At 39.3% G+C, this 12999-nt stretch overlaps 1 protein-coding gene across 5 annotated transcripts in view; it reads left to right on the forward strand.

Moving 5' to 3' along the window:
• WNK1 (WNK lysine deficient protein kinase 1) overlaps positions 1 to 12999 on the forward strand; it is a 163113-nt gene that overhangs the window by 140660 nt on the left and 9454 nt on the right. For all 5 annotated transcript variants that reach the window (XM_064284758.1, XM_064284759.1, XM_064284760.1 and 2 more), the window contains 5 exons: positions 962 to 1035; positions 2434 to 3080; positions 4127 to 4329; positions 5768 to 5962; positions 12651 to 12841. In XM_064284758.1, coding sequence (XP_064140828.1) covers positions 962 to 1035; positions 2434 to 3080; positions 4127 to 4329; positions 5768 to 5962; positions 12651 to 12841 — 1310 coding nt within the window. The remainder of the gene's footprint in view (positions 1 to 961; positions 1036 to 2433; positions 3081 to 4126; positions 4330 to 5767; positions 5963 to 12650; positions 12842 to 12999) is intronic.

The following is a 12999-nucleotide window of genomic DNA, read 5'->3' on the forward strand; positions in this document are numbered from 1 at the left end:
ATCTCTTATTGGTACACCTCTGTGGAGATCAGTTTAGTAATATTTGTAGTCTTTTAATTGAAAATGACTCAGCTGTTCCATTCTTAGGTATTTATTCCACAGATCTTATTAGAACACTTATAGTATCAGGAAATTCTGAATGATTTAAATGTCCATTGGTTAGAAATATGGTTAAAATATGGTACAATAAAAAATATGTATATATATATGGTAAATACATGCAGTATAACACTGTATACCATTAGAAAGAATGAGGCAGTGACATGGAATGATCTCTAAAATATATTATTGAATGAAAGAACCAAAACCAGTCAGTATTGTACTAAAAAAGAAAAAAACATTGCTGCTGAGCTGATTACATGCTGGTATATGTCTACAACATCTGTACAAATAAACTCAAAAAAAATGGTTGTCCCTTAGAGAGGAGAATCTAGGTAGCTTTAAAGTTGTTCAGAAGTACTTACCAATGAATCTGATGTGGGTCTTTAATGCCTTAGGAAAAATTTCTTCCTTACTTAAATCTCTGAGTTGAAGAGTAAGTAATTGAGTCATTATTGCCTGTTAACCTTAGTTGTTATAGTATTTCTTACTATTGTAGTTAAGTTGTGAAGCTACTTTATCTGTGACTTTTATTCCTTCAAACAGTGCCATGTTATCTGTACATGCGTACAAGGACAGGTAGATGATTAATGATACATTTTCAGACCTTGACAATTTTTGACAAACAGTATAATCTGTCAAACTGAGGATACCTAGTAGTAGTGCAAACGATAACCGTGGTTTCCACTTGTTGGGCAAAACTGAAGGGAAAAGGAGGTAAGGGAGTTTTCCTTGCCTCTAACAGCTTTCCTTATCTGACAATGTAGTTTCGTTTTGCTGTATTTCTGGCCAAGAGAAAAAGAGGTTAACTGAAAAGAAATGCTAATGTAAGCTGTTTTTTTCTTCCATGTATTTGTTTCAGCTTCTCAAGTCACGGAAGGCCCTGTCCTAGCAACTAGCTCAGGAGCCGGTGTTTTTAAGATGGGACGATTTCAGGTAAGTCAAGCACTTTTCCTTGCCATAACTCCCTCTTCAAGGAGAGCTGTGTATATAATAAAATTACTGCCTTCCTATTTGGGCTGGGGAAACCCTGGTGGCGTAGTGGTTAAGTACTACGGCTGCTAACCAAAAGATCGGCAGTTCAAATCTACCAGGGACTCCTTGGAAACCCTGTGGGGTCATTCTACTCTGTCCCTTAGGATCACTTATGAGTCAGAGTTGACAATGGGTTTGGTTTTTGTTTGGGATGTAATTGCCAATCTGATCATATATATCCTTATGTACCACTTTATTGTTCTTTTTAATCTTTTTCCCATAAACATGATGCATGGTAATTAAAGAAAATGTAGACTACTTAGAATAGTAGAGGAAAAAAACACTCATAGTCCCACTACCTACCCCCGTCCCTGATTACTTTTTCTCTGTACATGTATGCATCTGAAATTAACACCTGCTTCTTTTCTTCTGAATAATATTTTGTAGCCTTTTTCTTCTTCTAATAATCTAACCATTCTCCTATTATTGGTCATTAAGGTTCTTTGTAATTTTTCTAACATAGTAAGTAATGTAACAGTAAGCATCTTTGTGTATAAAAACTTTTTCCATGTCATTTTCTTAGGATTAATTCCTGAAGTGAAAATACTGGTCAGCCTCAGTTGATGCCGTATCATTTTATTTTTCCGGCTGACCCAATGAATGAACATTTTCTGGCTCTTAGTATATAGTATGAAATGAGCTTTGCAAATCATTTTTTTACTGTTTCACAACTACTTTCACGTTATTCTCATGATAGCACTTAGACTCAGGGATATTAGGTGAAGCTTTTCTCATTTGTAAAACATGGTTCTAAGACTTTGTAACTGGACTGAGTTTATATTTACAATACATGGAAGAACCAGGAGAAGGCTCTGGATCTTCCTTTTAGTTCTAGTTAATTGTATTGATTCTTGAAATTTAGCTTGCATTTACTGTTTATTGGATTAAGTCTTTGTAGTTTTTCTTATTTACAAGCAATCTTCAAGATTCCATTTCTTGTTATTATTTGTATTTTGGCTAAGACATGAATCTGAATTCTATACATAACAGGAGCTATGAAAGCAGATCATTTAGTTTGTGAGTTTCTGTTCATAGTATGGGATATATAATCAAGTCATTTAGTTAATAAGCTTAACCAGCCACTCCGCATATGCATTTTAGTACAGATTATTCATTGTCTATAATAGTATTCAATTTATTTTCACAGTCAAGGCTAGAAAGACTGTGTAAAGTGATAGCCTACACATTGACTAGGAAATAAAGTGATAAAACTTATGGGGGGGGGCGGGGGAATCCATGCTGAAAATTGAATATTGGAGACTTTTGGCTTTTAATCTCAGCTTGGTCTCTTCCTATCAGGTTTCAATTGCAACGGATGATGTCCAGAAAGAAGGTAAAATTAAGTCAGAAGATGCAAAGTCTGTTCATTTTGAATCCAGCACTTCAGAGTCCTCAGCGCTATCAAGTAGTAGTCCAGAGAGTACCCTGGTGAAGCCCGAGCCTAATGGAGTAACTCTCCATGTGCCAGACAGTGCCCACAAAACCCCTGCCTCAGAGGCAAAGTCAGAAACTGGGCAGCCTACCAAGGTTGGACGTTTTCAGGTAACAACTACAACAAGCAAAGTGGGTCGTTTCTCTGTATCAAGAACTGATGACAAGATCACTATGGCAGAGAAAGAGGGGTCAGTGGCATCTTCTCCTTTTACGGATTTGGAACAAGCTGTTCTTCCTGCTGTGATACCAAAGAAAGAGAAGCCTGAACTATCAGAGCCTTCACATCTGAATGGGCCATCTTCTGACCTGGAGGCTGCCTTCCTAAGTAGGGATGCGGATGACGGTTCCGGGAGTCCTCACTCCCCCCATCAACTGTGCTCAAAAAGCCTTCCTATCCAGAATCTAAGTCAGAGCCTTAGTAATTCATTCAACTCCTCTTACATGAGCAGTGACAATGAGTCAGATATTGAAGATGAAGACTTAAAGTTAGAGCTGCGACGGCTACGAGAAAAGTAAGTATACTTTCACTTTTGAGAGAATATCTAATACCCAATAAACTTTAAAGATGAGCTTTTTAGGTAGTCTGTTCACCAGTCACCTCATTTTAAAAAATACCCAGGATCACACCCATATTTTAATGGCAAATATTGTACTCAAACCTAGATCCTGGTGCCAGAGTTAGTATTCTCTTCACTGCAATATGCTGATGTTTTGTTTCCTTAAAAGTGCTCTTGTACTCTCATACTTATACCAGTTCTAGTTATAAAACTTCTTGAGCACCTTTATGTTATTTTACTGTATCATTATTATTAAGAGTACTTTTATCATTATTAACCATTCTAAACGATTTACTAGTCTACCAAATGAATTGAATAATGCCACTGAGATGCATGATTATGTTACTAGGTTTTGTTGGTTATATTTGGCAAGTGGGATCATAGTAGCAAATTCCCCTCTCTTGAATAGGACCTCAAGGGTCAGACATCTTTTCTCCTAATATGTTGTCAGCCATTTGGTATTGGCTCAGAGCTTGCTGGAGTTTGGCTTAGAGGGCGTTGGTGGCCCACTGCTAGAATTCCCACTTCTCATGCTGGAGACCAGTGCACCTTATGTGCAACCAACTTTGTCAGTAGAGGCTTGTGTGTTGCTGTGATGCTGAACAGGTTTCAGTGGAGTTTCTAGACTAGGAGGGACTAGGAGGAAAGGCCTGGTGATCTACTCCAGAAAATCAGCTGATGAAAACCCTATGGGTCACAACAGGGTCTGATCCGCAACCGATCATGTGGGTGGTGCAGGAGTGGGCAGCGTTTCGTTCCATTGTCCATGGGGTCGCCATGAGTCAGGGGCCGACTCAACAGCACATAACAACAACAAGAATGGAGGCTAATGAGATAAGTTGAAGAACTAGAATCTCAAGGTAGTACAACTTGGATTAAGTACACTTAGGGGAAAGGTTAAAGGTTCATGAGTTAGTGAATACTTGAATGCAGATTAAAGTATATGTTGTTAATTCCTGTATGAACAAATATTTTAAATTGCATCTGATTATCTTTTGTAGACATCTTAAAGAGATTCAAGACCTGCAGAGTCGCCAGAAGCATGAAATTGAATCTTTGTATACCAAACTGGGCAAGGTTCCCCCTGCTGTCATTATTCCTCCAGCTGCTCCCCTTTCAGGGAGAAGAAGGCGACCCACTAAAAGCAAAGGCAGTAAATCTAGTCGCAGCAGTTCCTTGGGAAATAAAAGCCCCCAGCTTTCAGGTAAAAAAGAACCCTGGGCCAGGTCATCCATGACTGTCCCATTTTTCTGTCTCTTAACAGTATATGTAATCTGTTGAATATTTGCATTTTGCTAAATTTCAAAGGAATTCGACTTTCATAACATTCTTGTGTCCTTGATTTCTCTACACCTTATATTCATAGTACCTCTTTTTGAGTCTATGAAAGCAGGCTGGGTAAGTACAGTGGCTTATTCCATTGTAATCCATATTGCTATTAACCGTTAGTTTTCACTTATAGTTACTCTTAAGGATGAAACTTTTAGTTTTGACTGTTAACCCATTATGGCCCGTATTTAACCAAATTCTTGCACAACTGGAAAGAAATACGTTGTTTTTTAATGAATGAGTTAGCTGTAAGTGCAACTGGAATAAATGCAGATGTCATACCAGTATTTATTTGGGTGTGTATAAGTAGTAACTTCCTTGATTAAACTTGTTTCGTTTATTTATATTGGGGTAGAGAACTTGCTAGTGGTCATAATTAAAGAAATAGTTAAATCATAATCTCTTATATAGGATTATAGTTTATTTTAATTGTGATGTATATAGAGCTTTGACCCTTTGGTGAAATTACTGTAAACTGATAACTAGTTGAAAAGTGAAAAGAAGGCTGAAATAAGTTTGTACCTATCAATTACTCTTCAGACGTAGTATAAATATGTTGGAAAGAAGTTGCAAACTCTTTAGCAGCTCTCCATTCTGTGAAAACTATTTCAGAGATGCTCACACCTTTTCTTTCTAGCACATTTGGGTCAATTCATGCAACTTATTAGTAAAAATGGGATTAGAAGGGATATCAACTAATTTAGACTCTGATCCCAGTTTTGACATACCTTTTTAGTGGACTTTCACTCAGTTACTAAATAGGGACCAGAGAAGTTAGTTTCAGGGTAATTGATCTACTAATCGAAAGCTATCTACCAAGAATAATTTTAAATGCACATTACTTTGTAGTCATCTGCATCTTTTTTTTTTTTTTTACACTTACTCTGTAGTTGACCTGATACATGCTTACAAGAAAATCTAAGCAGAGGCTGCCTAACCTTTTTATTTCATGACCCAACAACTTTTTTAATAGGAGAAAAAAAAGCAATTGCGAAATTACAAAATGGAATTTTCTTGCGTTCACTGCATATTCTAGTCTTATTCAGCTCAGACTTGTGACCCATCTAAGTTTTCTAAAGCTAAAGATCTTGTGGGGCAGTTTTATATAGAGCAGTACTTTCAGCCCTATTGCCTGTTAATTCTCATGTCATTCCTCACTTCCCCTCCTGTTCGTGAGGCCTTTGTTCTTTAATCGATTACAACTTGTGACCCATCATTAATCAGTGGGACCAACTGAAGGAATAAGAACAGTGCCTTATTAAGTGCTTTGGGAAAGTGTTCATGTTTTCTCATGGCACTTTATCTTTTGACAGGTAACCTGTCTGCTCAGAGTGCAGCTTCAGTCTTGCACCCCCAGCAGAGCCTCCACCCTCCTGGCAGTATCCCAGAGACTGGGCAGAATCAGCTGTTACAGCCGCTTAAGCCATCTCCTTCCAGTGACAACCTCTGTTCAGCCTTCACCAGTGATGGTGCCATTTCAGTACCAAGCCTTTCTGTTCCAGGTCAAGGTAAGAAGTCAAAGCAACCATCATTTTCCAAAAACATTAAAATGGAGATATTGCCAAAGCTAGGACAAAAGCCTGATTAGTAACCTTATTGTTAAGGTGGGTTGGGAGACCAGCTGACCAGAAAACAGCCTGGCACCTATATGGGGACTTAGGCTTTAAAATTAGACTGAGGTTTCCTAGACCAAATTCTAAGGCGCTTAGCAGTTTCTGAAAGCTAATGCATTTGCCCACCAGGGTAGATGTTTTTAGCTTCTAAGTGGGGAGTGGAATGTTAAAGTGAATAGCCCTACGATTCAATTTTTTAGCCATATTTATTTTCCAAATATAGTTTTGTTTATTAAATTATAACTCAAAACATTCCTATAGAAGAAAGATCTAGTAACATTCGAATGAGAGTTGAAGGGGCTTAGGTGTCTGGGTGAAAAAGAATGTCAGAAAGCATAGATAACTAGTTTAGCTGTCTTTGCCACAATATCACAGAAATTAGAAATTAGAGTTTAGATTGTCTCTTCACAAGGTGGAATGTACTTGCTTGGTAAGGAGCACAGACTAGCTAGCATTATTTCAACTGAGAAAAGCTTCAGCATTTGCTGTTGGAGGAAACTGAGGCCTAATACTTCCTGTGCTGCGTATCTCCCTTCCCCCGGAAGCTTGTTCTTCTGTGTGCCATCTAGTGCATTTCACCACTCCAGCCTCAAGTTTCTAACATCTTGTAGTTGTGTTCTGTCTCTTTTCCTCTCTCTGTTCTTCCGTTTTTCCCCTCTCACAGGCTGTGCGAAGTTTAACTGTGCATCTGAGCAGGTGACATTCAAACCTGGTGGCAGGAGGACCCGATTTCTGAGTACGCCCTGCTTGGCTCTTTGTGTGTAACACCTTTACTCCTTCCTCGTCCTTGTTTTTCTGCTGCTTGGATCTGATGTTTCATGCAGTCCATTTTCATTTGTCTCTTTGTAGATCATCTATTCAATGGCTTGGCTGAACTATTACCCTCAGAAGTTTGGGTCCCCTTGTTAATTATGGTAAAGGATGTAGAAATAATAATAGGTTTCTGTAAACTCAAAGTAAATTCTGTAGAATTGCTTTTTCATAAATCCTTGACAGAGAGTAGATATGGTATCAAGACTATACACTGCTGGGTCATCTAGAATAATGAAGTCTGGACTCCACAGTCATGTTCAATATTGTCTCCTTGCCCTGGCATTAGAAGTTTCAGAAAGCATTATGACCACTGATGCGTTAGATCCTGGCAGCAGGTAAAAGGTACACCCTATTTTTCCATTCTTCTCTTTCAGAGTAAATTGAAGTGTTTTTTTTTTTTTTTTCTTCTCAGTTAAGCCTAAGTATCTACCAGTTGAAAAGCTGCTGGAATCTCTTTTCATTGAATCCTTCTACCACCACCACCTTCTACCCCCATAAAATCAGTAATTCAAAAAGGAGTTTTCAGTGTGGTTATTCTGATAAAGCATTTATTCTATTAGAGACCAAAGTCCCCACCCACACGTGAAAATTTTTTTACATAATTGCTGGGATTTCCTAGCTTTCTACTTAAAAACGAGGCTCAATAGCCAGTGACCCAATGTTTTCCACCTCACCTTCCACACAGGTGAAATGAAGAAGCTGCCTATCTCAAAGAGCTATACTGTACAGATCAAATAAAATCATGTACACAAAAGCATGTAGCACTTGAGAAGCACTCACAGTTCCCCTGCTTAGCCAGGGCTTAACTGGCACATAGTAGATAATAAATGTATATTGAAGTAAAAATTTTAAACAAAAAAAAAAAACCAAGGCTCAAATAGAAAATTTTTGGTAGAATTTGGATAATGATCTTCTCTTTTAAGGCCTCAAACTTCTGATGTGGTTATTGAAGTGCTTTTTAAATGCATGTACTAAGACCATCACTGTTTTGGAGTATGGTTCAGAGGTCCTTGGGCCTCTTCATGGTGGGAAGAATTTATACCCCCCTTAGTTTTACTCTGTCCTATAGGGTCGCTAATATGAGTTGGAATCGACTAGATGGCATTGGGTATTGGGTTTTGTTCTCTGCAGTGACCAGATTTTAAGTACATCAAATCTGCCTTTATGTATTACATTTAATTTTCCTCATTCACACATATGTAATCCTTTTAGAACTCCTGTTCTGTTTTTTTTTGTTGTTGTTACCCTCAATTGGTAATGGATTGGCTCTACTTGAGAGGGGATGGTATTTTATCACCTTCCCCCACATATTACTATTTCAGGGTTATTTAGCAAAAGAAAGGAGGTGGGAAACATTACTTAATTTGGTACAATGTTAGTTTTCCAAGCATTTGTGCTTTTTGAAGACTCAGATCAATAACTTTTTTGGCAGACTAACCTGGACCAATCATGTTAGTACCTTGACACTTGAATAAGCATTTAATTTGCATGTCCAGCTAGAAAAATGAAAGGACAGTAATAGTGGGAGATGGCTGTTTTGAAGTAGAATGTGACATGTCAGGCCTGTTATGCAGCCTGAAATGTCTGAGAGGGAAGAAAGAGAACCCAAGGCTTTTTACTGAAGTATGACCTAACAGATACCACTTTGCATTTATTAATTCAATGAATTGTCATCACACTCTGGAAGGTAGGTGGTATTATCCCTGTTCAAATGAAAATGATTAGAAAGATTAATTTAAGTATAGTTAGTGAGGCTGCATTAGTCTGACAACAAAGCCCATGCTTTTCCTAGCTGCCTTCTAGGAACCAGTCTCATTTACCTATTAGAGAATAGTGGACTGTGGGTACCATTATTTCAATCTTATCACTTCCATCTGGGTCTAGAATGAGAGGCCCTACATCTCTTGAAGGCACATCAGTATACATCGTTAAAGCAAATGTGGAAAGAAAACAGGTACTTAAAGGGGTGGAGGTCTTACTAGGTTTGTATGCATTATTCTGTACTCTCAAAATAGATAATGTTTGGAAGCACGGCTTAGCTTAATGCTTTATTTATGTTCAGAGGTTGCTTGTTTTCCACAATCCTTTTAAAGATTTTTATGGAAAGGAAGGGGGTAATGTGTATGTATGTCTACTTAGTACTTGGGATGTGGAAATATAATAGCTAATTTAAATTAACTTAAAATTGTAACAGCCTACTGTGGTAGGATTGCTCATGCATTTTATAAAGTGCTTTTTTAACAACCCAGCAGGAGAAACAGAAAGTGGGACGGGGTCAATGGAAAGACTGCTTGGGTATTTGAAATTCAAGCAGTGAGCCCTGAGAGACTGAAGTTCCTTCCCAATCCCAGGACTCTAATGCAGGACATTACTCTTAGATAAAAAGATTGGGTGTGGGAACTGAGTTTCCGTCAGCCAGGTACCACAGTCCATCGGATAACCATGTTAAGGCTAACAGCCAATTAGCTACATCCCATAGAACGATATGTATGACAAGGGCTACCGTGTCCTACAAATCTGTCTCCCCTCCTGTTTTCTCTTGCTGGGCTTTTGTTTGCTGTTTGGAGATTCTAAATATTTTACACTGATGTTTCTCTATCTTTAACACATTGCTCTCTCTTTGTGCTTCAGGGAAGATGGTGAAAAAAGTCTGTCCTTGCAACCAACTCTGTAGTAATTATCTTTTCTTTCTGTTACTTTTGGTCCTTGATTGCAAAGCCTGTTGTCCATGAGTTCTTTGAATCCTAAAGCCTCGCACATCCCTGATTCCTAACTTCCATCTGTCAATCTCTGTACCTTTTTCTAATATTTTAACATGCTTAATTGCTTAGTACTGGCTAGTCTTCCAGATTGAGAAATCACCTCATAGTCAGTGCTGTCAGTGAGCCTACCTCTATGACAGCCATGGGTTGGTAATGCCCAAGTATATGTATAGGGAAGTCAAGGATGCCTAGCTCCTATAGGAAAAAAGGATCATTTAGTCAGCAAGTACATACCAGGTACTGTTCTCCCCACTGGGAAATTAGCAGTGATCAAAGCATACGAATCCGTGCCCTTAGAGAATTTACATCATATGGGGAGGTGTCTGCTAGATTGGTGAGAAAAGAAACATTACTTTGTATTTGTAGAGTTGGCTTCTTAAATTGATGGCATCTCATTAAAATGCAGTTCAGCAGTCCAGCAGGTAGGGCCAACAAGAAAACCGCATCCTTGGGATTACTAGGCAATAAATTGTGGTTCATAATAAATTGTTGTTACTAGGATCTGGCGGTGTTGGAGCCAAAGGATGTGTCATGGCAGGAGGCAATAAAAAAGTGGATTATGGGATAAAGTAATATATACTGCTTTTTAGGTCTTTTCTATAGAACCGAAAAGGGTTTAGAGGTTAATCAGTACCCTGTGGAAGGCCTCTCTCCTAGCTTTATAATGAGGTCTGCATTTCCCAGGAGTTACTGTTTAGTCAGAAAAGAATGTATTTGTTTATTCCCTCCTTTAACAGGGAAGCCTGTTTTCAGAAGCCAGAATAAGAAGGTCAACCATATGATTGCTTCTCCCACATAGCATAAGCCACACTTTCAGAATCTAATATTATGTAATAGAAAAGAAAAGTTAAGTCCCTGGACAACCCTTATAGCTCAATACTGAAGTCACTCCTGAGGTTCACCCGTCAGCCAAAGATTAGACAGGCCCATAAAACAAAATGGCACACCAGCCCAGGGGCAAGGACCAGAAGGCAGAAGGGGACAAGAAAGCTGGTAACGGGGAACCCAAGTTCGAGAAGGGGAGAGTGTTGACATGTCATGGGGTTCACAACCAGTGTCACAAAACAATATGTGTATTCATTGTTCAATGAGAAACTAATTTGTTCTGTAAAGCTTCATTTAAAGTACAATAAAAAAAACTAAAAGTTGAAATCTTAAAAGGGGGCCTTGTAGCGTCTAGGGGGGCGAACATTAGACTAGAGAGGTGTGACTCCCAGCATGAGCTTGTTGTGAATAAGCAGTATTCACTTCCACCGAGCTGCTGCTTGTATTTGGCTTTTGAGAGCTCTGCTCACTTGTGATGATTTGTTTTTGTGTTTTGATTGTCTCACTCATCATCAAGCTCACAAAGCAATAATCATTCAAACAGGATGAGAGTCCTCATGCATGTGATATGCTTGCTTTCTGGGTTTCCTCACTGTTATGACTGTCCACCTTCACTGCCTGTGCTTCCCAGTTCACCCTGACTCACATTTGCAATTCAAAGAAGGCTGTTCCCTGTGCTTTTTGACTTTTCCACTAGGTTTTCCTATACTGTGGGGGAACTTACTCTTCCCTTTACATTGTATGTGCACCAGCAATCCCTTAGTGGCTCTAGCAGGCACTAAGAAGTGAGCTGATATTCACCCTGCAGTAGTTCCATGTCTTGCCATGGTGGTAAGAAGCATGTGACCGTCCTCACTTTTTCAGCTTCACCTCAAAATTAGCTGTTACTCTAGCACAGACATGCTTGTATGTGCCGTTTTCTGGGTGGTAGGTTTTAAATTTGACTTGAGGCCAGCATAAAGGGTTGCTTCAGTTGTGCTGCTGTGCTGTAGTGCTGCTTTGACCTTAAACATAGGAAAATGTATGCACTTATTTAGCGCCCAGCATTACTTGGGTATCTTAAGGCCTAATGGCTCACAACTTACTTTAGTAGCTTTTATGTATTCTGCAGCAAATGTGAGAGCTGGTAAGAGAGTGGGGAGAGGGGAAAAAACAAGACCATGACTCTTCTTTCCCTCTTCCCTAATACTTGCCTCTTCGAATCATCTTCAGTGTGCCCTCCGGCAGAGCCGAAATCAGGCAGGACACAGACTCCTTCTTTCTCATCAGACCATAGGAATAGAACACCTTCATCATAGCCTCAAAGCTTCTGCCTCCCCTTTGCACTCCTGCCTCAGCTGAATGTTCCTGCTGCTTCCACCCGGGAGTGCTTGCTGTTCTGGAAAGAGGGGGAGAATCCTTGAACCAGTTGAAACTGAGGTCATCTTCAGGAAAACCATATCTTCCTGGAGTTGAATGTCTCAGGCCCACCATAGAGTCCCTTCCTCATGAGTAATCATTGTTCTTTACTCAGGGGAAGCTGGGAGGTGCTGAAAAATTAACTGCTCCCAAGTATATGTTTATTCATTCATGTTTATGGGTCTAGGTGAAAACGTTTTTTGAACAGAGCATGCTACTACTTCTCTTATTACTTCTTTTTATTAAAAAAAATGGTTAAATAATGTGGCATTATCCACATGGTTTGGGAACTCCATCTTCTTCTGGGCCAAGCATCTTATCTTTGCATTTCTGTTGTAATCCTACTTTAACCCTGCCCGATCCATAAGAAATCCTCTTCTATTGCCCTGAAGTCTGCAAAAATTCCAGAGCACCTAGCCTCATTGACCATAGCACATCTCTGTCATGAACCTGATGCGGGGAAAGAGTACTGGCAGTCAGTTCCAGTATTCTGAGATGCTATGTGAATGGGCTAAAAAGAGGTCCCTGCCCTTTGTGCCTACCGTCATCCTAAGTCCTTCATCCTTATGTGCACCTCCTGAAAAGAATCCATTTTCCCATTATCCTATTATGTCAAAGCAAATGACTAAATAAAACCCTGAAATCTTCCTTTCTTGCATGGCTTCCTCATTCATCCTTTCCCTTTCTGTGGCTTGCCATTCATCATCCTCTAGTTTTCCCTCTTCCTGAAATCATAGCCAGTGCTCCTTTTAATGCTTGTATTCTGTTGCTTCTTATAACTTCAGGGACCAGCAGTACAAACACTGTCGGGGCAACAGTAAACAGCCAAGCCCCTCAAGCTCAGCCTCCTGCCATGACGTCATCTAGCAGGAAGGGCACATTCACAGATGACCTTCACAAGTTGGTAGACAACTGGGCCCGAGATGCCATGAATCTTTCAGGCAGGAGAGGGAGCAAAGGACACATGAATTATGAGGTAAGTCTTCCCCTTTTTGCCATTTTCCTAATCTTTTAGAATATCACTTAGCACACATTAGAATCAGAGGCAATATAAACTACCTAGGCTTGTAGTTAACATTTTGTGCCACCATCTTTTGTAGCACATGAATTTTACCCTCCTTCAAACTAAGATAA

This window comes from Loxodonta africana, chromosome 4 (genome assembly GCF_030014295.1).
Source record: "Loxodonta africana isolate mLoxAfr1 chromosome 4, mLoxAfr1.hap2, whole genome shotgun sequence".
Lineage (NCBI taxonomy): Eukaryota > Metazoa > Chordata > Mammalia > Proboscidea > Elephantidae > Loxodonta > Loxodonta africana.